Here is a 27,038-nt window from a genome sequence, read left to right on the forward strand (position 1 = left end):
TGGGAGCAGTGGTTACATACACCTTTCACTGTTGGAAAGGTGATGACTCATGACTGAGACTCATAATGGAAGAATTGATTGCCTTAATCCATCAAGCAAAATTAAGAACAAAACATTTCCAAATGTGTTTCCAACCAACCAAGCCATTTAAAGCTGAAGTTGGGACACGTACACTATCAATTTCTGCCAAGTCATACGCTGTAGAGGAATTCACCATCTGGAGGAATTCACCACCATAGGCTCTCCAGGCAAACTGCTCAATTACTGCCCAGCATGGTGGTTGGGCTGGGTGCCTGGGCCTGCCTGGTCTGGGCCTGTGGAGAGACCATTCCCTGCCACTCTCGCCACCTCTCAACCAGATACTAATCATATGATACGCTCCTCCCCTTCCTTTGCCCCTATCCAATTGTGTTAGATCAGTGAATTACATTTTAAAGGTACAAAGTCTGCATCTATATATAGGGAGCACACTCAACAAGTAGAAAACAGGGAGTTTCTGCTTGTATGTTGAAATGTGAGCCTAATCAGAAATCAGTGAAAACCCTTACCTTCTCAACTGGGCCAATCAGGTTTCCATATATCCCCATGCAGGTTTGGATTGTGTTCCTTAAAATCCCCACCCCTAAAGAAATCACACAAGAAAGAGACAGTTATTACATCAGGAGTAGGATTGTGGACGTCATAATAAAACAAAATGACAGACTGCTGCTACTACTACTACTACCTTACTATTCCAAATAATGCATCTTCAGGCTACACAAGCTGGGAATGGGTAAAACCAGTGATTTGGCTAAATTAAATGCAGTGTCATTTAGTGTAGGATTAAGATTGTGGAGAGCAGATGTCACAAGGAGGCTTGTATGTACAAATGACTGAGGCAAACAGTGAATGGATGTATCCATGGGGAATAGCCTACAGTCCTACAGTGGCAGATTCACATTCATTTGCAGAAGAAAAACTACTTATGATCTGGGCTAATTAATTACATTAGAAATGGTGCCACATCTGTCATTCCTCCTTCAGCGGAGTCAGCTGAATTGGGGTGTATAAATCAGACGTGTGTCCTGGGCCCCATTCATATTCATCACATTAATTAATCCAATTACACACTAACACAGACAGGGGCACACACACACACGCACAGACACATGCGTGACGCGAACACATAGACGCATGCACACACACATACACACAGTACTCTGTATGACCCTCTGCTCTTCTAGTTTCATCTTCAGAGTACAAGCCTTAGGTGGACCCATTGCGGCAGGCATCATAACAGACTTTGATAAAAACATAGATAAATGTGTTGGTTTATTCATCTCAAACAGCAGATGGCTTTCATGCAGCTCATTTATGCTCAGAATGCAAACACAGAGCATGGCGAGAGAATGAGGGGTGGCAGGGTAGCCTAGTGGTTAGAGCGTTGGACTAGTAACCGGAAGGTTGAAAGAGCTGACAAGGTACAAATCTGTCGTTCTGCCACTGAACAGGCAGGTAACCCACTGTTCCTAGGCCGTCATTGAAAATAAGAATTTGTTCTTAACTGACTTGCCTAGTTAAATAAAGATTAAAATAAAACTTAGAATGAGTTTTTCTGCTGGCCAAACAACTACTCTCAGTGCTGAAGACACATGTCTTGATCTGGAGGTAAACGTTGGCATGGAGTATCGCCAAGGCCAACCTATGTGGAGATCCAAATAAATGTTCCAGGTGTGGGTTCGGCTGAAACAAAATGGACCTGCACATTGCTAGGCCTATACTCCCTAGTGCTTTTCTTTAATGAACGATTTCGGCTTGAAATGGAGCTTCGCCAGGACAGACAACGTGCTCTGAGGTTCATTCAGGCCAGTGTCATTCAGCATGGTGATAGTGGCGGTGAGCTGAGAGTTCAGGACCCTGGACAGTGCCCTGTTGAACAGCTCTCTCTCTCTCTCTCTCTCTCTCTCTCTCTCTCTCTCTCTCTCTCTCTCTCTCTCTCTCTCTCTCTCTCTCTCTCTCTCTCTCTCTCGAATTATTTATTTGGGGCAAGTCCCACAATTGAAATGTGTCCATGACCACAAACACTCAGCTGTCTGAGAGGCTGCATCAAACATATACAATATATTTAATGTTATTATGCGGTAGTAGCTACCCTTTAGCTTTTGTAACCAGATACCATGTCTCACTGTACTGGTTACAGCATCCTCTCAGCTGACCCTCCATCACAGAACCTGAGCAGACCTGACTCACGTTAAGACATTCTGCGTTCACACATGCAGCCCAATTCTGATATTTTGCACAATTATTGGAAAATAGCTGACCTGATTGGTCAAAAGACCATTTGGTGGAAAAAGATCAGAACTGGGCTGCCTGTGTAAATACAGTCTAGAACCATCAGGAGTCAGGACCTGAAGAGAGGTCTTTATCTGAACCACTGCTAGGGCCCACTAGCTTAGTTGGTTCAACCAATTCTGCTCCGATTGGTGATTATCCCATATTTACATTTACATTTAAGTCATTTAGCAGACGCTCTTATCCAGAGCGACTTACAAATATCTCTCAAGCTTACTCAAGGAAAGACATGTTCCTCTAATAGATTATGTTTAAAAGGCTGGATGGTGGATGGCATTGATATGAATAATGTACTAGATGTATAGATCATTTATCTGAGAAGTTGTTTAGGGTATGTTGGGGGAAAATGCCCGCTTAAGGAACATTTCTATTTTCTGAGAACAAAAAAGTTTGGTAAAAATATTAAATATCTGCATACTGGCTATCCTTAGGCAAACACATTTTGAAGAGAAATAAGTGGGCAGAATTAATAGGTTTTTTGTTATTTAATAAAAATCGAAAATTTAGAAAGGGGGTGTTTTGCCCCACCATTGGGACAAAATTATTCCTGAAGTTTAGTGTGTTAAAATCTATATATGTTTCCTTTTTTTCCTTTTTTTTTGTAATTGACTCTTAAAAGCTCAAGTCTTGGTGTCTTACTGCAATTAAATAAATCAAATATCAAAGCCCAATGATGTACGGTCCCTATTAATTTTCACGCTTCCTATCGAAATCATCCTAAAGTATCTCAAAATTGATTTCAATGAAGTTTACTTATAGATGATTTGTTCACTGAAGTTAGTTATAGATGATGTAGATGATTTGGACATGATTTGAAAATGCTAATATGGGTACTATTGACTTGTATTGGATTGTCCTGGGGGCATTTGGCCCCAAACATACTAACTTTAAATATTATGATTTTATAAAAACTGATGGCAATCACTCTAGCCAAATTGCTTATTTTTCTTTGGGCTCCCTTACTGGTATATATATAAACAAGTTATAGATCTAACTATATTTGATTAAATATAGGCTTAAATATTTTTCTAAATTACAAAATATTCAAGCAATGTACCTGAACATTGTTTTGTTGGAGTGACTTAAACAGTTGAGATGAGACTGCTTACATTTTTAGTTGCGCAAGAGAAGTGGTAGCCAGGGAAAGTGTCGATTGTTTTTGTTGTTGCACGAAATAAAGTGGTTTCTGTGAGAATTACAGGCAGGGGATGTTCAACCCCAAACCATCCTATTATCCTCATTCAAAATGAATGAAAACAAATTAATCATATACATAGTTATTATGCGAAGCATGCTATAGGTGCGGTATAATGGCGTTATTTGACAGTCAAAAGGCTATAACAGCTATATGTTGTACAATTTTGGTTACTAAAGAATAAAAAATACAAAACACTGCAGGTTGGAAAAGTATCGCTGCCGCGGGTAGCAGCAGTATGAAATGGGTTGCGTAGCCTACCAGTCAAACGATACTGTTCTTAGCCTATTCTTCTTGCTCTTTATAGTTTCTACTCAACCAAACTACAAATTGCGAATGCGCATATAAATGCATGACATACCAGAGAACGTAATGCGATGTGTCCGACTCCCCTGTTGGCCTAAATATACAAATGTTTCCGTTATAATAGCTAGAATGGTCGATAGACCCTGCTCAGTCAACTGACAGCAAAGGCTTGCCTTGTGTGTTGCACTTAAAGTGCGGGGGGCAAAGAGGCGACAGATGGGGGATGGTCCCAGGGCCGGCTTTAGCCTTTTGGGGCCCTAAGCAAGATTTGGTTTGCGCCCCCCCTCCCCTGAATTCTACACATTTTTCCATGACTTATGCCATGTTAATTATATCTGAGTGAGATTGACTAACAAAATCAATGGGGGCCAGGGTTGGTTTTCGGACACGATTAACTACAAGTTTAGAAAGCTGGCTAGCCTAATTTACCAATCTGAAAAATTGTTAGCTGACATGGCTAATTGAGTGACCGTCATTGACTGACATAACAGAAAAATAGCTGATACACAATGAAGTTTCGAACGTATACCTTCTTGACACCCCCAACTTTTTTATAAATAAGCCCTAAGCGACTGCTTATGCCTGGAGCCGGCTCTGGATGTTCTCCCCCTTATCTGAGATATCTACTGCAGCCCTCATCCTCCACTACAACACCCGTTCTGCCAGTCACATTCTGCTAAAGGTCCCCAAAGTACACACATCCCTTGGTCTCTCCTCTTTTCAGTTCGCTGCAGCTAGCAACTGGAACGAGCTGCAACAACAAACACTCAAACTGGACAGTTTTATCTCAATCTCTTCATTCAAAGACTCAACTATGGACACTCTTACTGACAGTTGTGTCTGCTTTGCGTGATGTATTGTTGTCTCTACCTTCATGCCCTTTGTGCTGTTGTCTGTGCCCAATAATGTTTTTACTCTGTTTTGTGCTGCTACCATGTTGAACTGCTGCCATGTTGTGTTGCTACCATGCTGTGTTGTCATGTGTTGCTGCCTTGATATGTTGTTGTCTTATGTCTTTCTTTATGTAGTGTTGTGGTGTCTTTTGTCTTTGTGAGGCCCTTTGCCTTTGGGTAGGCCGTCATTGTAAATAAGAATTTGTTCTTAACTTGCCTAGTTAAATAAAGATTAAATGAAGAAAAAAAATGAAAAAAACTTGCAAGGATGATTGGAACAGGTTCAGTTTGAAGTGGTGTAAACTCAGACAGTGTGCTGCAGAGATGTGTTCATTAATTAGCGTATGTTATTAACAAAGGCGCATGGCTATTTTACCCATATGGTAATAATAGTATATAGTAAAACATTTGAATGATAATAATTTAACAATACTGGTAATTCAATTTATTTTACTACAGTTTTCCCGCCAGCTCAGTAGATGGCGTTAAAGCTGCTTGGTACAACGCCTGCGCATAAACGCTCTTGAACAAGCTCTGTCTTTCTTTCCGGCTCCGGTCCCCTAGCAAGTTGTAAGGTAAGTAAATTCCGGAAAAAAATATCGTAATAAATCTCCAACATCTTACATTGTAGGAAGCTGTTACGCTCAGTTTACATAGATGTGTATCTCGTTGTTATAAACATCCACACATTTCCCCAAAAATAATTGTATTACTCGAGAGGTAGGCTGATATGCACAAGCTAGTCGAGGGAACTACCCAGGCATGACTGCATTTTGGTCGACGTTAGATAGCTTCTTAAAATATATATTTTTAACTAGGCGAGTCAGTTAAGAACAAATCCTTATCTACAATGACTGCTTATCGGGTTAACTGCCTCGTTCAGGACAACAAATGTTTACATTTTCGGCTCGAGGATTCGATCCTCCAACCTTTCGGTTACTCGCCCACAGCTCGACCATTAGGCTAACTTTTCTGACGCCCCCAAGCTAGCTACCACTTTGCCGGATGCAACAGATACACGTTTAAGTGTGGCGTTATCATTAGACTCTGTATAAGCCTTGTTTAAAAAAAAATCTATATTAATTAATTAAAGGTCTCTGTTACCCACCGCATCTGGAAAATGAGCCCATACCATAGTTGCCCGGCGATGCTGGTTAGCTACCGACTGGGGGAGATGACATAGGGCTCCCAATCTTGGTCAAACCGTGACCACCTTGTAGGCGAATGTAAGCCAGCCAGTAATTGTGGGTCGATGGACATCCCTGTTATATTGCTTGCACGCGAACGCTCGTCTCATTGTCGTTTGTGTGAACAGATGCTGATGCCCAAGAAGAACCGTATTGCGATCTATGAGCTCCTCTTCAAAGAGGGCGTCATGGTGGCAAAGAAAGATGTGCATCTGCCTAAGCACCCCGAGCTTGCTGACAAGAACGTGCCCAATCTTCATGTGATGAAAGCAATGCTGGTGAGAGAAACTATTGCTTCTACTTTGAGTTCTCATCGTTTTATCATTTGAGACTGGGGTGCAGTTCTTGTGTCAAGTAGCATGATGTCCACATGTATAAACTGTGTGTCTGGTTGCACTATTGGGCAACATTCCAAGTGTGTTTGGTAACCAGTTAAGGACTGCATTGTATCTGAAGTCAGATTTGTTGATGTGAAGACCTGAAGGGGAATTTTGTGAGTGGACTACAAGGGTGACAGTGAAGAGATGATGCATATCTGATGTTTATTTGCAGACTCAGTTGGTCTACATAAAGACGTTTCCTAGCATGCCTTGTCTGAGATTTTTGTGACTTTATTGTATCTCTGGCTAGAAAATGCATGTTTTGCATGTTTGTCTTTCAGTCCTTGAAGTCACTTGGGTATGTTAAGGAGCAATTTGCCTGGCGCCATTTTTACTGGTACCTCACCAATGAAGGTATCCAATACCTGAGAGACTTCCTGCACCTTCCACCTGAGATTGTTCCTGCCACTCTGCGCCGCCAGATGCGTCCTGAAACCGCAAGGCCCAGGCCCAAGGGTATGTCCACTTGTATGCCTACCATTTTCACACTGCTGAGCTGTGTACTACACATCCATTGTAGTTGCTGGAACTGTGCTGAAAAGAAAGTTTCCAGGCTAGCACAGTAATGTGAATCTGGTGTTACTATTCCTAGTAAGGCTCCTACTTCAATAACCTGGGCTGGGGCGTTCCAATCCTGGGGTTTGCGGTGTGCTGGCTTTAGTACCAGCTCAGTACTAACAACTGATTCAACTAATCGTGGTGTTTTTAAATTTGGGCCGATTTTAGTTAAATCATGTGGGTTAGAGCTGGGCTTGAACAGGTCTGCATACACTGGTCCTCAAGGACCAGACAGACAGTGAGGACTATTGAATTTAGTGCTTTAAAGCCCTAGGTGCTGATTGGACCTCGACGTGATGATCCTTCCTGTGTTTTTGAGCGTCTTTAACCTTCCACTACAGCTGAGTGTTGTCGTTTCTTTTCCAGGTATGGAGGGAGAGCGGGGAGAGAGGCCCGCCCGCTTCAACCGTGATGGGGGTGACCGAGACAATTACAGGAGATCTGCTGCACCACGTATGTATAGTGTTACAGGATCCTGCTCATCCAAAAGTTAGCTTTCAGCCAACTGGCCATCTCATCTGCTGACTAGTGTGCTTTGTAGCTTAAAATACACTGATGGTAACCCTGCCTTGGTTTCCAGTAGTTGATCACATTTGTGATCAGTAATGACTTGTCTCAGCCTTTGTGTAACTAGTGTGAAGGTTGATGTTGAATGGGTGAAAATGTTTGGCTTACAACCGATCAGAAATGACATGGTCATTCACATTTACTGATCATGAAAAGCATGCATTTACTTGCTGCGTAACTCTGATGATAGAGCTAAATGTGCACAATTGTTTTGCATGGAATAATCAGAATTGTTTAGTCCTGACTATCTTCAATAGGTGATATTCAAATCAAAAAGTAAACATTTATTTAACAATCCCTTAAACCGCATGTAGTTGTCAATAGTTTGTGGATATGAGATCTCCTTGCCCCCCAGCAGCCAAATCGAACTTGTGATGTTTTATTGAAAATGACCCATAACTTAAAACATTATTGGAGAAAGAATGTTTGGCCTACAAGCTGTTTCTTTCTTTACAGCTGGTGGAGACAAGAAAGCAGAGGCAGGTGCTGGTTCAGCTACAGAGTTCCAATTCGTAAGTACTGTATTGCATTGTAGTCCGAAGCAAGGGCGTATTCATTGCGCTGATTCTGTTCCAAAACGTTTCCTAAGTGGAAGCAAACAAAACAGGGCCTACCTGATTTTGTCTAGTAGAAACTCTTGTTTTAACTGTTTGGACTAATGATTACACCCCAGGTGTTCTCATCTGTTCCTATGGAGCCACTCAGTATGCTGGTTACACTGACAAGTCTAAATATCAAATGATAAAAAAAACGATTTAAAGTTTATTGGATAGTCGACCGTTGAAAGGTTTTATACATCTGTTACTAGAATAGGAAATGTTCTTGTTTTGTTGGCATTTAAATTGAGACTCAACTATGACATTACCATGAGCAATTGTAATTGATCAGTTGGTTTGAAAAACTGCATACCTTGTGTAGCCAGAAGCACTGGTCTAACACATTGAGTAAAGTTATTCGGGTAGACAAATTCGGGACATTAATTGGAAACATAACAGTATGATTTGTTTTCCTTACCAACTGTTGTCCTGTGATGTGGAAGCTTACCCTTCTCTCTTGCTTTCAGAGGGGTGGATTTGGACGTGGCAGAGGACAGCAGCCTCCTCAGGAGTAAATTTCTATCAATTTCTTTACAATAAACACACAAAACGCAGCTCTGTCCTTTTTCTTTGTCAGTGCTTTAGATACTGGCATTCTGGATTCATGTATTATTTTTCCACAATATACATTTACACGGTTTGTGTGGAATGAGGACCCTTAATTCACACTACAGTAATTATACTAGCTAATGTTATTCAAAGTGCAGTCTTTCAGTCAGCTGTTAATCAACAAGTATTAAAAGCAGAATAAGCAGCTAGACATGAAGGTTCATAAAGGCAAATTGAATCCAGATCTGAAATACTGGTGTTTATTTGTTGGCACATTTTTATTACAATCTTCAGTCCGCTGATTTATTCCACAGTCCCAAATGATGAGAAATCACATTCCAGAGAAGTACACCTTTACTACAAATGCAGGGAAACTAAAAGGCTGAGGTCATGTTGAGGGAAATGGAAACATATTAGGCAGTCCAAATAGCTTTTTACGCTGAATCACATCGGATTACAATTTTTGCCTAATCAATTTGTACATAGCGGGAGTATCACCTGCATTGCTGGACGGTCCAATTGAAAAGGATCAAGCTGTTAACCACTATCCCAATGAAATGCTATGTCATGAACACTGCAGAATTCAACTGAACATTTGAGGCAAAACATTTTCGGGTGGGATGTTGCAGAATACTGCCTGGCCACTAGCTGGTGTTAATCGTTTCCCGGTGGTCATGTGATTTCCAATATCTCGTGTGTTGAAGGACCGTGACCTATTGGGGCAGAGGTTGCTTTTGAGCCTTTTAGAAATGCATCCTTCCTACTTTCATCCATCCAGGCTTTGACAGCAGTGCCGTGTAAAGTCATCCCTTAGGAAGAGAAATGCATGTATAAATCCCTGTCCACTTTGACTTTCATTGCCCATTGCATTAAAATAAGTTAATTGTGATATGGAAAGGGACAAACACACTTAACTAAAGTGTATCGGAGAGCCTCTAGCTATAAGACGTCCTACTTTAACTAGTATGCATGTACAACACCTTGTCAGGAACACATTAAAATTGACAACTGTTAAAGAACATTAGTCATTCATTGCTGTTACACGAATGTCCTTTTTTTTTTTTAACAGCGCTTGCCTGCCCTCGTACCGATTTTTAGTAGAACCGCTTTCAGTCACATTTTCCAGCTCTAAGCTAATTGTTAGATCATTGAAAGAAAATGGTGGACTGAGGGAGGCTGACTTCAGAATTGAAATACAGGCCTAAATGTATTCTGCTCTGTGGGTTTGACAGGTGATATACATTTCGATGCAGCTCGTTTAAAAAGCAATACATCTGGGTTCAAAGTCCCAGGCCTTTGTGAGAGGGATTCCTGTAGCATTCCTATTGATATGTCATCCACTCAATTTAGTTACACCCATAAGATATTTCACATCCATTGCCAATTCGAGAACAGGTCTACATCATTGAGTCTGGGATTGGGGAGAACATAGATAACGCTCCGTTTGGAGAGTGAATGATGAGCTACTGAAACAATGGGGCAAAAGAGATGACGAGGGAGATGTAGTGGCATAAGCGTTGGTTGTCAGACTAGGATAATGTCGTAACAGCGCAGTGATTTATGGTAGACTAGTGGTTTGGAACAGTGCTCAGCGGAGAATCTACATTTCGGCCTAAATTCAATTAGATTAATAAAGAGTTACCGGCAATAGCCGACACCTGCATAGGTGCAACTGCGTTGGAGCCGTCAAATCAGTGTGCAGCTGCTCTTTATCAGTGACAATGCCACACCCGTCAAACAAGAAGCTTAGAACAAGAGCCTACACTATTTAGAAATAATGCTCAAATTGAAAATCAGAAAACAAAATAAGGATTTCTATCAGCCTAATCGAGGTGTAAATTATCTCTCACATTCCAGTGTTCCAACTTGTAAACAAGGCTACATGGGGTTTCTCTTAATGTGACTCTGTGCAGCCAATGGCAGTGTCCGCTTTAGGTAAAATGTCAGGAGCTGCCAGTGGATTTGACAGCTCTAACGCAGTTCCACACCACCAAAAGAACCGCTATGAAGATGTTGGCTAAAGCGGATGTGATTGAGTCCTTTGTATGTTAACTGTTCAACTGTGATTAACTTCACTTTATTACCTCGGCCTCAGTTGCACATGGTCTTCATTGAACATCTGAGGCGGCATCTCAGCTGCTTATATCATTTGAGTTATTTTCAACCCCAGCCCCTGTGTATCAAAGCAGCTCGTCAACTAAACCTCCAAAACCAACATCACCGCCTGTTTGGGGATCGAGTCAACTCTACAGCCATGTTTTGAGAAACATATAGCACTCACAAATGCTTCAGAGAAACTGTTTGTCATTTGTACACTCATCTTTGTTCTATACAGAAATAAACAATTTACAATACAACAGCTTACATGCTATCTACAGTGCCTCCAGTTTCACAGTATTAAGCCAGCTGCTCCATGCCACATCCAAGGCAAGTATCGCAGGTTGGCTAGAGAGACTTTTGCCAGATGTTTAAGAGAGAGCAAAAAACTATCCAAAAGCGTTTTTACATGTTAAAAACAAGGTATCCAACTGTACAAGGCTTGTTTGTTCTGCATCTTGCCAAGACAGCATTTTAGATTCCATGACTTTGAATGTCAAGCAGGTAGGTATCATGTTTGTTCGGGGATGCAGATTCTATACTAAAAAAATACCTTACGGAAAAGTCATCTAAAATACCCATCTAGCTGTCTGGTGTGATAAATAAATGCTATGAATAATGTAAACATCTGCTATAAACTGAGGTGAGTCGGGAGAATCTGAAAATGTGATTAAGAGTTATGTGAAGGTAAGTCAGTCCATGGATGGCACTGCAGTCAGTAGTCCTTTCACCCTCTGGAAAATAAATGGAGGAAGACTGCAGTCGTTCACATCATGCAATTCCAAATGATAAAAAGGGATACATTTCGGTCGGTAGGGGATCTGCCAACTGTTTCAGTGTCTAGTGAACCACTATCAACAGACTAGGGGAACATTAAAATAGATATAGACACTGGAGAAATACATTCTCTATAGGAGACTTTGTTCTACATCTTTAGTTGAGTAGACCTTTCTATAATATATCTTTTTTGCCCAAAATGTAATATTGAAATGGCTGGCTAGCTTCCAGACAAAGGGAAAATGTACACTTGACAATCAGGTCATAAATCCATGTGGAAAAGGGCCTAGTCTTTCTGATGAAACCTGCAAAATATTAACACCAATAACCACAATCGAGCTAAATGAAGATAATTCAAAGACCTCAGTTACCACAGAAGACTACCCTGCTGCACAATCAGTGTCAGGTCACCCCAATGTGTAAGACAAAACATACCAGTGCTCATGCAAAACAAGTAACTTCCCATAATCTGTCCATTCAGATACAGAGAACATTTTCTATTGAGCCCGACCGATATATCGGTTCACCGATATTGTCGGCAGATATCGGCCTTTTACCACTATCGGAAGTTCTACCGATATTCAATAAATAAGATGAAAAATGGGAATCTCATGCTGATCTGAACACTTGCCGCCATTCTCATGATGGGTCATTATCACAATGTATGAAAACATTTGAAGCATAGTTATTGGACAACTGCTCTCTTGGGATGGTAATTTATGAGAATTCAGTGTGGTGTAAAACTGTATATCGGCACATTTTAACCCCCCCCCCCCCAAAAAAAAAATCTGAATCAGACCCAAAAAAAAACTACGGTCGGGCTCGAATTTCCTATACTTAAGAGGGAAAACACTCTTCGCCACATTCATTCCCAGAAAATAACCCAAAGACATAAAATACCATTGAAAGCCTTGAGCTTAAGCACTAAGTATACACTTTTACATCACAACAGTAAAAAGTAGTTCTTGCATTCAATAAACACCACGCTAAGGGCGCGTTAAGGTAGAATGTGGGAGTGAGGGATGCTTCATGCACTTTTCAATACAATAATAACAACAAAAAAGGGTCAAAAATTACATTTACAAAGTGTTTCAGAATCTTCAGCCAACACCTGTCAAGTCTGCGCCACAACTCTGGCACAAAAGAGTTGGCAAGGCAACCCATGTTGGTATTTGAGATAAAAAAATAATAGAAGTAAGAGTGGTGGCGAGAGCTCCTGGGGATTGTGTTAGCGTTGTGTTTTAGTTATCTGATACCCGACACAGAGCTCTGGTTGATGTTGTAGGTGGGCGAGAGTTCTCCGCCTATCGTGGCCACCAGGGGCGTCCCGTTGCTGGTCAGGCAACCTTCTTTGAGAGGCTCGAAGTAGGTGGCCTGCACAGGCTTGTGACACTGCAACACTTGTATGGCATCGTCTATTTTAAACCAATCCCTTTTTCTCCCTGTTAAAGGAACATGAACAGACACCATTTAAGTTAAGCACAAGTTAAGACAAACATGAGACAACTATAACCAGAATTCAAACAATCTAGTATAATCAGATTTAAATGAAAGCCACTCACCAATGTTGACAGAGTCCTCCCAATCTTGCAGGACCTCCGTTACGATAAGAATGTAGACGTAGGTTCTGTGCTTTCTCTCTCGGTTCTGTAAGATATACATTAACTATCTTTTAAAAATTCAGAACAAAGTCAATATTTCTCTCCACTCCCAAATCACCTTAAACATGCCTAGGAAGGTCATAAAACTCACCTCAAAAATTCCAACTAGGCGACCTAAAGTCCCCTTCACACCTGCCTGTTGAACAAAACAAAAAAACAAACAAGGAAGCGAATCAACACACATCTAAGGAACTAATACATAATTATTTCAATCGTAAGGGCCTGTGTCACTGCAGTAATGAGCGATGAATTAGTTGTGTGAAAGATGATTTTTGAAAGGCATCTTCAGGACATATTGTAGCACAGGCTACACACAATTATCCTAATACATACATCAAAAATGGCACACACCAGCACCTCAACGCACCAAAGTTCCCACCTTTACATTTTTATTTTTAACCAGGTAGGCCAGTTGAGAACAAATTCTAATTTACAACTGTGACCTGGCCAAGATAAAGCAAAGCAGTGCAACACAAAGAACACAGAGTAACACATGGAATAAACAAACGTACAGTCAATAACAATAGAAAAGCATATATACACAATGTGTGCAAATTAAGTAAGATTAGGAAGGTAGTGGCGAAATAATTACAATTCAGCAATTAAACACTGGAGTGATAGATGAGCAGAAAATGAACGCGCAAGTAGAGATACTGGGGTGTAAAGGAGAAAAATAAATTAACAATATGGGGATGAGGTAGTTTGGTGGGCTATGTACAGGTGCAAGCTGCTCTGACGGCTGATGCTTAAAGTTAGTGAGGGAGATATGACAGTGTTTTGAAGGCGTTTAATACACGACTCCCGGAGACTGAGGGGTACTGGGCCAGGTTTATATACTACTAGAGGATGCCAGCAATATGCATCTTCTTCGGGTTCCAGTTTCAGCCTATTAATAAAACCTGGACCCCATAGGCAGTATACCCCAGTATTAATCCCACACTCTTCTTGCCTTCAACCAGATAAAATGGGGAAGAACACCACTGGGCTGACTGGAGAATAGGCAGGGTTTGGATAGCCTAGGCCTAATTATTAAGATTAGACTTCAGTTCCTCTCAACCACCTCCTCTAATCAAAAATGGCCACCCTCCACATCATAATGAGAACGTGAGTGAAGAACATGAGCATTAGAGCTGCATTCCAGTCTATTTGGACTCTGCTGGGTCAGGTCAGTTGAGGATGAGTGGATGTGGACACTGTAGTTTGACTATCTAGGGCTGGGTCCTCCCGACACGATATTATTACGATTCTAAATGTATTATGATTCGATATTGTGATGTTATTGCGATTCGACGCTCTAAACATATTGCTCACCATATGTCTGCTGCAGAGAGACAAAAGAGCCATGAGAAAACAGTTTTGATCAGTCATGGAAATAAGTGCGGGAAAACAGACTTTCATTTTTTATAAATGATTTACACCGGCCAAACCCGGGCGACACTGGGCCAATTGTGCACCGCCCAATCACGGCCGATTGTAATACAGCACTGAGATGCTGTGCCTTAGACTGCTGCGCCACTCGGGAGCCCAATATATTACATTGTTTTTCCGTCTTAAAGAAAGAAAAGGGAGTCAATTTGTTTGACATTATCATCAAATAATATCCGATATTTAACTGCATCGACCCGCCCCCCCCAAATCACTACTACGATCCATAACCCTTGAACTCTTCTTATGTCTTTCAGTCCTGGCCGGACTCCACACCAACCAGCATAAGAAGCTGGGTGGTTTGTCAAATAGCCATCAGAATTAGAATGAGGGTTATGACCTATTACAACAGAGTGCACTAAGAGGTTTAAACCAGCAGCAGCACTGGCGATGGGTTGACTCAGTTTGATCATACAAAACTGAGTACTTTTGGAAGGCACTTGCCTATAGATTGGGAGGTATAACGTATACAGGGGGTATTTGTAAAAAAGCCACGGGATGTTTTTATCAATACCGTTAACTCTTTCTTTTAAATGTTTAATCCATTTCAATGTTCATAGCTACTTTAAGTAAATACCCACAGTCAACTAGCTCAATACGTTAGGGGATGAAGAACATTGCGTTCCTCATTTCAGCGGTCACATTATAATGAAGCTTTTAATAGTCACGTGTCACATGGTGTTTGTTTACAGGCACACTACAACGAGAGACCGGAGCCTTGAGTCACTCACTGTTGGGCAGCATGCGCCAAGCAATCTAATTATAGTATGGAATTCACAACTAAATGTTTGCCAGCTAGATATCTTATAACTATTAAATGAACTGTCTAAATGCTCTGCAGTTGTGCCTTTGGTTTGCCAATTTAGTAGCTAACGTAAGTTCGCTATCAAGCTTCTTTCAAAAATCAAGCATTCTTTTGGTAACAACAGAGAATCCCATCCTGGATCAAGAGCCTTGCTGGCTAATATTATATTTGTACATGCAGGAAACTGTGAATAGCATTTTTTACTTACTTGTTTAGGTCAGAATCTCTAGAAAAAATATTTATAATATAATTGTTCGCATTTTACATGTACTTGTTAGCATTGATAACCTTCGGATTACAGAGCATCAGGTTTGAAAACAGCACCCCTTATCTTCAGTGTCGGTATTACGGAATATCCCGGTATGGCATAAAGTCGGTATGAAGGTATGACAAAACCTATTGCTCACCATATGTCTGCTGCAGAGGGAGAAGAGAGAGCCATGAGAAAATGAGTTTTGATCAGCCATGGGAATAAAAGTTCGGAAAACAAATTGGCTCCGTATTTAAAAAGAAGATCGAGAACAAGCTATGCCATCTACTGGAGTTGGTGCAGGCACAGCAAATTAGCACAAAAACAATATCTTGATATGGAAATCTGTATTTTTTTAAATTCACTAGTGTTTATGGGCAGTGGTTGCTATGACTGTGGGATTGACTGAGCAAGGTGCTGTTGGCGACAGTAGGGCTGTGGATTTGATTCTAGCATGGTCCCCACATGCTATGATAACTATAAAAGCGTAGCCTATTTGACTTGAGCCCGTTTTAATCTGTTTTTAATTGTATAATTAGCCTAGCCATAGTAATTATTGTGTTATCAAATTTTATTAGGTCACGTGCGCCGAATACAACAGTGAAATGGTTACTTACACGAGCCCCAAACCAACAATGCAGTTGAAAATATATATGGATAAGAATAAGAGATGGACTGATCTACAGCAGTAGTTCAAACTTTTTTGTACGTACCCCTTCAAACACCAGCTGCGTACCCCTTCTAGCACCAGGGTCAGCGCACTCTCAAATGTGGTTTTTTTGCAATCATTGTAAGTGCACTCTCAAATGTTGTTTTTTGCAATCATTGTAAGCCTGCCACACACACTATACATTTAAACATAAGAATCAGTGCGAGCTTGTCACAACCTGGCGCTTTTTAAAATTTTTATTTAACTAGGCAAGTCAGTTAAGAACAAATTCTTATTTTCGATGACGGCCTAGGAACAGTGGGTGAACTGATTTGTACCTTGTCAGCTCGGGGGTTTGAACTTGCAAACTTCCGGTTACTAGTCCAACGCTCTAACCACTAGGCTAACCTGCCGCCCCTCTTGGGAAGTGACACAGAGCTCTTATAGGAAAAGGACACAAATAATAAAATGATCAATCATTTTGCTCTTTACTTAGCCATCTTACATATAAAACCTTATTTGTTCATCAAAAATTGTGAATAACTCACCACAGGTTAATGAGAATATTGTGCTTGAAAGGATACACATAACTGTATTGGAGAGAGTCTCAGTCTTTAATCCCTTTCCACACAGTCTGTGCCTGTATTTAGTTTTCATGCTAGTGAGGACCGAGAATCCATTCTCACATAGGTAAGTGGTAGGGCTGGGCGATATGGCCACAATCTCATATCCCGATATAGGTAATTTCATATCCCAATAACGATACAGATCGATATCGCGCATTCTGTAAATTCAATGAATAAATAGTTTATATAAAATGACCACATGTAAAGGCCTATTTTTTGTATTACATTTTGAATTATACCACAATTTCGTGGTATCCAATTGCTAGTAGTTACAGTCTTGTCTCATCGCTGCAACTCCCGTACAGACCAGGGAGAGGCGAAGGTCGAGAGCCATGCGTCCTCCGAAACACAAGCTGCACTGCTTCTTGACACAATGCACATCTAACCTGGAAGCCAGCGGCACCAATGTGTCGGAGGAAACACCGCACACCTGGTCAGCATGCACTGCGCCTGGCCCGCCACAGGAGTCGCTAGTGCACACTGAGACAAGGATATCCCTGCCGGCCAAACCCTCCCTAAACCGAATGACCCGGGGCCAATTGTGCGCCGCCTCATGGGCCTCCCGGTCGCGGCCGGCTGCGACAGAGCCTGGGCAGGAACCCAGAATCTCAGCTAGCACTGCATCACAGACCACTAGACCACTATTATTTCCCCTTTAATTTAGAACCTTTGTGCAAATTTTCAAATAAGCATGTAACAAAATATTAAATATTAATGTATAAAATCTAAAGGGGTAAATAGAAAACACTTCAACTATAGATGCAAACAAAATAAATATAGGCCTAAAAATAAATATTTATATTTTTGGGGGTTTGCCAGTTTTGCATGTTATTTTGGCATTAATACGTGTCACATATCAATTTGCATTTGGTACCTTGGGTTGAGTGTTAGCACCAACTCACGAAACCCCCATTTCTCGACCGTGTAAAACGGAGGCCATTTCTTTGCAGATGTAATTTGTAACGGCAGCGGTTATCTCCTTCCATCTTCGCGATTCTTTGCCATATGGGGTCCCGAGGGCAAACGCCTCTTGCAACGTCAGTCGGGGGTTTGTTTTGAGCACTCGACTGTACTTTATGGGTCTCATTCGTAGACTCTCTCCGTACTCTTTCGCATGATTCTTGCATAGGTGGTAAAAGAGGTTAGTGGTGTTTGAGCCTGTTGTCGGGACCAGCCTGTGGCGTATTGTGCAGAAGACGGTTTTCTGGTCCGTGTCAGACTTTTCATACCCTAACCATATCCATGCGACCGAAGTAGCCCCTTTTAGGTACGAGCTCCGTGTCTCCCTGCCACGTTCACTCTCCTCCATGTTTGTTTGTGTTGAAAATGTCCTTCCACATGGCACCTGTGGAAGAAGGCAAAGTGTCGTCCAAATGACAAAAAATATTGCCGTAAAGAGTGATTTGAAAAATGAAATAAACAATAGCGCATAATATGAAACGATAGAAAAACGTCTATCGTCACATATCGCCCAGCCCTAGTACGTGGTTGCAAAGGGCATCAGTGTCTTAACAGCGAGATTTGCTAAGGCAGGAGACTCTGAGCGCAGCCCAATCCAGAAATATGTCAGGGGCTTCTGATTAAATACAATGTTCACAGAACCACGTGTTGCCATTTCAATGAGGCTCTCTTGTTCAGATATAGGTAAGTGGACTGGAGGCAGGGCATGACAGGGATAACCAATCCAGTTGTGTCATCAGTTTCGGGAAAGTACCTGCGTAATTGCGCACCCAACTCACTCAAGTGCTATATCACATTTGACATTGTCCATAAGCTTGAGTCCTTGTTAATGCAGACAGAGAAGAGCTCCAAACTCTTAAATCATATCCTTAATTTTGTCCCGCACATTGAATATAGTTGCGAAGAGTCCCTGTAAACCTAGATTCAGATCATTCAGGCAAGAAAAAACATCACCCAGATAGGCCAGTCGAGACAAGTGAAAATGATGGGCAGTAAAGAAAACTTCAAGCTCATCTCTCAATTTAAAAAAATAACGTGTCAATACTTTGCCCCTTGATAACCAGCGCCCTTCTGTATGTTGTAAAAGCGTTGCATGGTCCCTGCCCATATCATTGAATATGCAGAAAATACATGTGAGTTCAGGGGCCTTGCTTTAACAAAGTTAACCATTTTCACTGTAGTGTCCAAAACGTCTTTCAAGCTGTCAGGCATTCCCTTGGCAGCAAGAGCCTCTCGGTGGATGCTGCAGTGTACCCAAGTGGCGTCGGGAGCAACTGCTTACGCGTGTTACCACTCCACTAGGTCTCCCTGTCATGGCTTTTGCACAATCAGTACAGATACCAACACATCTTGACCACCAAAGTCCATTTGATGTCACAAAGCTGTCCAGTACTTTATAAATATCCTCTCCTGTTGTCCTGGTTTCCAGTGGTTTACAGAAGAGGATGTCTTTCTTAATTGAACCACCCCCAAAATGTAAGACATATACCAGGAGCTGTGCCAAGCCCGCCACGTCTGTTGACTCATCCAGCTGTAACGCATAGAATTCACTGGCTTGTATGCAAAGCAGTAATTGTTTCAAAACATCTCCTGCCATGTCACTGATGCGTTGTGAAACAGTGCTGTTTGATGATGGCATTGTCTATGTTCTTTTGGCCATTTCCCCCAGCCATATCCGTGGCAGCAGGAAGAATTACTCGGTAGCTCACCATATAAGACGCTTCTAGCCCATTCTTATTAATGGCACCTATTGCTTTTATACATGTTTTACTACTCTAAAGTAGTCTTAATACTCGCTCAAAAAAACCCTGTGGCTTATTTTTCAAATTGACATATTTTGTTTCTAAATGCCTGCGCAAGAGTCAAGGTTTCATCAAGTTGTGAGACAGTACTTTTGCACATATGACACACTGTGGCTGAGGAAAGGCACTACTCCCAATACAAGTGAACCCTAAATCAATGTAGTTCTCATAATATTTGCGCCTCTTCGATGGTCCAACGTCCCTGTCTGTTGTTCGGTGCTTTCCCTGGTACGGGGGCAGTAGCTCTTCGGCTGCATCAGATTCACAACTGTCAGTGTCCATGCTAGCTGGGCTAACAACAAAGGGAGAATTACTGATGCTAGCATTGGATGTGCTCGTGGAAGCAGAACAACTTGTGTCATCGACAGGTGTAGTACTGCTGGTAGTAGCAGTACTACCAGTAGAGCTGGTATGTGTCTATGGACGCGGGCCTTGCTATTTTTTAACCATTTATCAATTTTCGAGCAAACAGAATGACCAGCAGCTACATAAGGACCGTTAGTGGAATTCCTGCAAGAGAGTAACGGTTAATGTGATTGGATGTTAATTATTTGACAAGGCTACTTGTATTTGACATTGTGTTGTTATTTTCGCTCTACACCAGATGGTTTCATTGTATTTTTGGGAAGTGAAACGAGGCTACTCAGGTGAGAAAAAAACCTTGCCCAAATCTATAGCTCCGTTGGAAAATATAAACGGACTGTTTGAATTTTAAAACTTTAATTTTTTTATTTCAGTTGGGCTAGTTGAGAACAAGTTCTCATTTACAACTGCAACCTGGCCAAGATAAAGCAAAGCAGTGCGACACAACAACACAGAGTTACACATGGAATAAACATAGAAAAAGTCTATTGTATTATTGACTATATACAGTGTGTACAAATGAGGTAGGATAAGGGAGGTAAGGCCATAAATAGGCAATAGTGGCAAAATAATTCCAATATAGCAATTAACCACTGGAGTGAAAGATTTGCAGAAGATACTGGGGTGCAAAGGAGCAAAATAAATAACAGTATTGGGATGAGGTAGTTGGATGGGCTATGCACAGGTGCAGTGATCTGTGAGCTGCTGACAGCTGGTGCTTAAAGCTAGTGAGGGAGATATGAGTCTCCAGCTTCAGTGATTTTTGCAGTTTGTTCCAGTCATTGGCAGCAGAGAACTGGAAGGAATGGCGGCCAAAGGAGGAATTGGCTTTGGGGTTGACCAGGAAAATATACCTGCTGGAGCACGTGCTACAGGTGGGGTGGGTGCTGCTATGGTGACCAGTGAGCTGAGATAAGGCGGGGCTTTACCTAGCAAAGACTTATCAATGACCTGGAGCCAGTGGATTTGGTTAGAGCCTGAAAGTAAGCATTTCACTGTTGTATTCAGCGTACGTGACAAATAAAATTTGATTTGAATATGAAACGAGGGCCAGCCAATGAGAGCATACAGGTCGCAGTGGTGGGTAGTATATGGGGCTTTGGTGACAAAACAGATGGCACTATGATAGCCTCCAACACTCTGCTCAGCAAATTGGATGCAGGCTATTTTGTAAATGACATCGCCGAAGTCAAGGATCAGTAGGATAGTCAGTTTTATGAGGGTATGTTTGGCAGCATGAGTGAAGGATGCTTTGTTGCGAAACAGGAAGCCAATTCTATAATTAATTTTGGATTGGAGATGCTTAATGTGAGTCTGGAAGGATATTTTATTTTTTACGTACCCCAGTTTGGGAATACCTGCTCTACGGCAACTGAATTAGAAAGGACGGCTGCATCTTTGTAGTGACTGGGTGTATTGATAGACCAACCAAAGTGTAATTAATTAATAACTTCATCATACTCAGAGATATTCCATGTCTGCTTTTGTTTTAACCCATCTACCAATAGGTGCCTTTCTTAGCGAGGCATTGGAAAACCTCCCCGGTCTTTGTGGTTGAATCTGTGTTTAAAATTCACTGCTTAGCTGAGGGTTCTTACGGATAATTGTATTTGTTGGGTACAGAGATGAGGTAGTCGTTTAAAAAAACACATCAAACACTATTATCGCACACAGAGGGCAAGTATGTGATTTATTAAGCACATTTATATTCCTTAACTTATTTAGGCTTGCCATAACAAAGGTTTTGAAGACATTTCAGCTTTTCATTTAATTAAATCAGTCAAAAAAAATGTTTAAATTCATTATTCCACTTTGACATTATAGGGTATTAAGTGTAAGCAATTTAATCCATTCAGGGGTAACAACATTTGGAAAAAGTCAAGGTGTGTGAATACTTGCTGAAGGCACTGCAGGTATTGTGATACTGTATTTTGAGGTCCCTGGCAAATCTCAGCCCTAGTCAACACATTAAGAGACTACTGATGTGATGTCTACACACACAAAACACTGTGCCCGATGGAAAAATCAATGGGCAAGCCAGAGATGTCAGCTCAGCTGCTAGACTTATGTCTAACTTACTGAGCAGCGAGCAGCCAGGGTAGGAGAAGATATCAGCATGCTGCGAGGGATGACTGCTGTGAACCATAAGACTGTTAATCAAATGGCCACCCGGACTATTTACATTGCACCCCCTCCCCCCCACCTCCCGGTTTTTACACTGCTGATACTCGCTGTTTATTATCTATGTATAGTCACTTTATTCCTACTAACCAGTACCACCGCACATTGACTTGGTACCGGTACCCCCTGTATATAGCCTTTTATTATGTTACTTTTTTACTTAAAAAAAAAAAAAAAACTTTACTTTAATGAGTAAATATTTTATTAACTCCATTTCTTGAACTGCATTGTTGGTTAAGGTCTTGTAAGTAAGCATTTCACTGCATGCATTCGGTGCATGTGACAAATAAAATTAGATTGTAGTACAGCGCTGTCTGCTCTTTACTCTCTATCTAATGACCCACTAAAGACTGACTATCAGGTGGTGAAATCAAACACCCTGTCCCAGTCTGGCTGTTGGACATCAAGTAGCCTAGGCCTAGCGCTGGAAAGGTTTTGCAGCACATTAACCTACATTTACTGATAGATTAATTAATAATATAATAATAATAATATATGCCATTTAGCAGACGCTTTTATCCAAAGCGACTTACAGTCATGTGTGCATACATTCTACGTATGGGTGTTCCCGGGGATCGAACCCACTACCCTGGTGTTACAAGCGCCATGCTCTACCAACTGAGCTACAGAAGGACCACACCAATTAATTAACCTACATGGCTATAGAACAACAAATTCATATTTTCCCACTTCATCAGGTGGTGAATAATATAGCTAGCCTGCACAAATATGTCGGAAAATTATTTGAAGAGTCAAAAATAAAATTTGATCATTCTGGATACTAATTTGCCAGGTCGCGCATGAAAATAACAATAATGCATTCCCTGTATATTTGAGATGAAATAGCTTACTTTTTAAAATCATAGGCTTCCATCTCAGTAATCTTACTTGGCACTGGTATTTTTGTCTAGAGCCCTGCTGCTAATGTAAAGTAAATGTCAATTCAAACGTTTTATTTATTGTTATTGAGCAAAATAGTTACATTTATAGCAATATGACTTTGTCCATATCGTCCAGCTCTAGCACCTCCCCAAAAATGATTTTGCATAATTTGTCGCTTATTTATCGTTACCTAAAAACGTTTTATCGCAATATGGATTTTTTTTCATATCACCACTAAAACTTCATGACATGGGATACCTTCTCTATAGAATGAATCTGCTGATTATTTTCTAAAAACCTAATTCTTAGTTGGAGAGGCCCTTCTTGGCAACAGAGAAACCCTCTTCCCCCCCCGGTGAAGAAAAGTCCCTGGGCTCAAATGTAAATATTAAATCGTCATGGTTCAATTACAGTGACTAGGCATCAACATTGAAATACAGAATAGGCTACATTCTGCATTACATGTCAACACATGCAAATGTTAGCACATACCCATAGACTTCCAGCCATTGTGCTAACACTAGTTAGCATTGGCTCACACAACTACCTCCTAACTTCCTTCATACTGGACAGACATAAAAAAAGGTCATCTGACTCTGGGGGAGGTAGATTAAGGGCCTCGGTGCCAAAATCCAGAAGTATCCCTTTAAAGAGATTCTTTGGTACCTTTGTATACATTTTAGCCAGTAGTTCTGAAAGTAGCGTTAGGAGCCAAAAGTGGTCCCCAAAAGTTGCACACTACGTCACATATGTGCAGATAAGTGCACCATGTTATTGCTCTCCCTCTCTGCTGTGTGAGCATCTTGCTAGCTGTCATTCAAATGGCGAGGAGCTGAAGCTTATTGGCAAGAACTTGAATTGCTAGGGGGTAGGTCCATGGGGGGGAAAATGGCACTGAACAGCTTCCAGTAAACAGGTGCTTTCAAAACTAGGAATTTCGTGATTATGCATGTATGAACTACACAAACTCCCTTTGGCACCAACATTCCTGTCTGCTTAGCTACTGCGGATGTAGCCTTTATTTTCCCAGCACACATAAACAGAGTATGATCAAGACCAACTGCACCGCCCAAAGTGGATGTGTTTTAACCAACATGGATTAACATGTGTTGAAACTCAAAACGTAGAGCGATCTTTCAACAAGCTATATCAAGGTAAAAAGCCTACTCACATTGGCAAATCTCAACAACTTGTTGCCATTTATAACCAAGGGGTGTGGTTCGCAGGAAAAAAAAAACATTGATTTTGTCTACCCCAAAAGCCACACCTAAAACAAAGAGAGCAACATCTCTAATATCCATAACAATTATGGAAGACACCTACAGGTTCCCTCAAATGTGGGGATACAGGGCGGGAATACAGTTTGAATGATTACAGTCAATGAAATGAGAGGGAAAGAAGCTAACCTCTTCACAGACTTCTCGTGCTGCAGCTACATTGGGCTCCTCTTCTGGCTCCATCCCTCCACCAGGGACGATCCACTTGTCTGGATGCCGACTACTACTCACCAACAGTACCTGCAGCAAGAGGATACAGCATTGAGCACCATCGATCAAATCCAGAGCTTCAGGTTTCAATGTAAACACAGTAGAGCGTGTTGTTGAGACAACTTCTCTAATGTTAATGTGTTGATGAAAACGTCGGTCATATTCAAATTACACCTGACATGCACGTGTCAAAAGTCATTCCAGAGGGCCAAGTGTATGCAAGTTTTTGCTCCTCCCTTGTACTTGATGATGCATTAAGGGCACGAATTAGTAAGGAACTCCCCTCAGCTGGTTGTTTAGGTCTTAATTGAATTAGGAAAAAACTGCAGACACTAGGCCCTCCATGGAATGAGCTTGACACCCCTGGCCTAATGCATATAGTTATTATGCATGCATAATTTAGGCATAGCTCCCTCGTATAAACAAACAAGACACATTACTACCAATGGCGTGTGTAGAGCTATATAAATCATTGATTACCACAGACAGTGATGACAGATGGTTTGGTGACACTGACTTGTCTTTAGCCAGGTTGGCACCCATAATATGGGCCATATGAGTGATGCAATGTGTTATTAGCTGACCTCCAGGTAAAACAACTAGTCGACTTATTCAAGTGATTTGTTAGCTAGATTGAAGGAATAACTGGGTAGGTAGCTAGTTTGATCACAAGCACGGTTAGGTCGTGGTAGTTCCAGTCAAGATACCTGTTGCTAGTCCCATCCAAGCAAAGGAAGGCCCATAGCTAGCTATTTAGCTAACGGCAGTTATTCATCTAGCAAATGTTGCTAAATAACTAGTAGTTGGCGCTAGCTAAATTCATTTTAATGACGAATCGACATTAGTTTTGAGCCATTGACAATGTTACTAAACATTGATTGTCATTGTGTTTAATGTGATCATTATAACCAGAAATATACTAGCTAACGTTAGCTAGCATTAACAATATGTTAGCTAGATATCAAGAAGATACAGTGCTGACTAGCGCACTGGTTATCATGTTACTCTAGCAGCTAACGTTAATTGGCTACGCGTAAGTTAAGTTAGCCTAGCTGGCTAGGTAACCAACAATGTGGCAAGCAACTAGCTAGTAATATTTGTACTGTTTGGTTAGCCGCAACGAGTTAACTAGCTAGCTAGATATAATAAAATAGCCCACTCGTTGTAGTTACCAGCTACCAAGTTAGCTGGCTAGTTAGTTAGCTAGCCAAATGTTGAGCTATCAAAACGTTATCTAGCTAGATTTCCGTGGGTGGTCGACCTGTACGCGGATTCAACTAAACAAACCAACACAACAAAACCAGTAGCTAACAGTTAGCGAAGTTGCCTTCCTAATTAGCAAATGACAAACACTAGCTAGCTTATAGCTATTTTGGTTTTCCTGAACTGCGGCCCACCCTATAGCCCTGCATCCTCGTCCTCACCTCCTCTTCACTTTCACTCCTAAAGCACAGACAGGCGGCCCGCTTCTTGTAGCCATCCCCATCGTATGTCCGGGTTTGATTTGACTTTAACTTCATCATTTCGGGCTACCAATGGACCAAAACTGTAATTCAAACACTGGGAAAGCCGCTGTCTTCGATGCAACGTCCTCCTATGGGTAACCCCGGCGTTTTATTAAAATAAATAACTTATTCGCTTCATTTTCGCAAGCATAGGCGCTTCTCCAGCACGGTCGCCATTATGAAGTTAACTGCGTAATCAACGTAACATGGCACATTTGAACGAAATTGGTTTTAGGATATTACGTATCTTATTTTGAGGAATACGGCATCGAATTACGAAAAAACGAAACTAAGTAGAGAATTTACGAAAATGACGCTGGTTTCGCGGAGGACGCAATTGCGGGCCGCAATTCAGGGCGTTCCTGCATGTGCGTCCGAGCAGAACCCACCCGAATGCTCGGACGCCTCCATGCGGTCGGGTAGGCTGTTTGGAGCGTTTATCCGACAGAATTGTTTAAATAATAATTATTATTATTATGCCCCCCCACTTCTAAAACCTAAGTTGCATACTCACTTTCACAGTCACCACATACACTGCTGCTACTGTCTATGATCTATCCTGTTGCTTAGTCACTCTACCACTACCTATATGTACATAGCTACCTCAATTACCTTATACCAGTGGTGGAAAAAGTACCCAAATGTCATACTTGAGAAAAAGTAAAGATACCTTAATAGAAAATCACTCAAGTAAAAGTGAAAATCATCCAGTAAAATACTACTTGAGTAAAAGTATTTGGTTTAGAAATATAGTTAAGTATATTTGAGCAATCACTTTAAAAGTAAAACTATAAATCACTTCAAATTATTAAGCAAACCAGACGACGTAATTCATTAACCATTTTTTATAACAAATAGCCAGGGCCGTACTCCAACACTCAGACATAATTTACAAACAAAGCATTTGTGTTTCGTGAGTCCGTCAGATCAGAGGTAGTGGACACGTCAGGGATGTAATTAGTACTTTTGGGTGTCAGAGAAAATGCTAGCCTCTCTACACTGGCTT

General features: G+C 41.2%; 3 protein-coding genes across 6 annotated transcripts in view; 1 reads left to right on the forward strand and 2 right to left on the reverse strand.

Moving 5' to 3' along the window:
* LOC118389613 (protein kinase C and casein kinase substrate in neurons protein 1-like) overlaps positions 1–6,032 on the reverse strand; it is a 53,596-nt gene extending 47,564 nt beyond the window's left edge. For 2 of the 3 annotated variants that reach the window (XM_052526502.1, XM_052526506.1), the window contains exons 1-2: positions 3,888–4,012; positions 549–622 (exon numbers count right to left, since the gene is read on the reverse strand). The gene's annotated coding sequence lies outside the window, so the exon portion shown is untranslated. Of the gene's footprint in view, positions 1–548; positions 623–3,887; positions 4,013–5,833 lie in introns of those variants that run through there. The other variant, XM_052526504.1, reaches the window with a different exon arrangement.
* On the forward strand, positions 5,204–8,567 carry LOC118388225 (40S ribosomal protein S10-like). Its single transcript, XM_035777057.2, has 6 exons — positions 5,204–5,300; positions 6,041–6,190; positions 6,574–6,748; positions 7,217–7,303; positions 7,874–7,929; positions 8,481–8,567. The coding sequence occupies exons 2-6, from the start codon at positions 6,041–6,043 to the stop codon at positions 8,526–8,528; spliced, it is 516 nt and encodes a 171-aa protein (XP_035632950.1). The 5' UTR covers positions 5,204–5,300; the 3' UTR covers positions 8,529–8,567.
* Positions 8,568–8,806: 239 nt separating this feature from the next.
* Positions 8,807–26,384, reverse strand: LOC118388224 (diphosphoinositol polyphosphate phosphohydrolase 1-like). 2 transcript variants are annotated; one of them, XM_035777056.2, is made up of 5 exons: positions 25,952–26,384; positions 24,447–24,557; positions 13,189–13,233; positions 12,999–13,083; positions 8,807–12,878 (listed from the first exon to the last, which is right to left on the reverse strand). In XM_035777056.2, the coding sequence occupies exons 1-5, from the start codon at positions 26,048–26,050 to the stop codon at positions 12,682–12,684; spliced, it is 537 nt and encodes a 178-aa protein (XP_035632949.1). In that variant the 5' UTR covers positions 26,051–26,384; the 3' UTR covers positions 8,807–12,681. The 2 variants fall into 2 exon arrangements, with proteins under 2 accessions (XP_035632949.1, XP_035632948.1); XM_035777055.2 differs by having other exon boundaries at positions 25,925–26,383.
* Between the last annotated feature and the right edge of the window lie 654 nt (positions 26,385–27,038).

The sequence above is a fragment of the Oncorhynchus keta genome, chromosome 10, assembly GCF_023373465.1.
Source record: "Oncorhynchus keta strain PuntledgeMale-10-30-2019 chromosome 10, Oket_V2, whole genome shotgun sequence".
In the NCBI taxonomy this organism is placed as follows: Eukaryota; Metazoa; Chordata; class Actinopteri; order Salmoniformes; family Salmonidae; genus Oncorhynchus; species Oncorhynchus keta.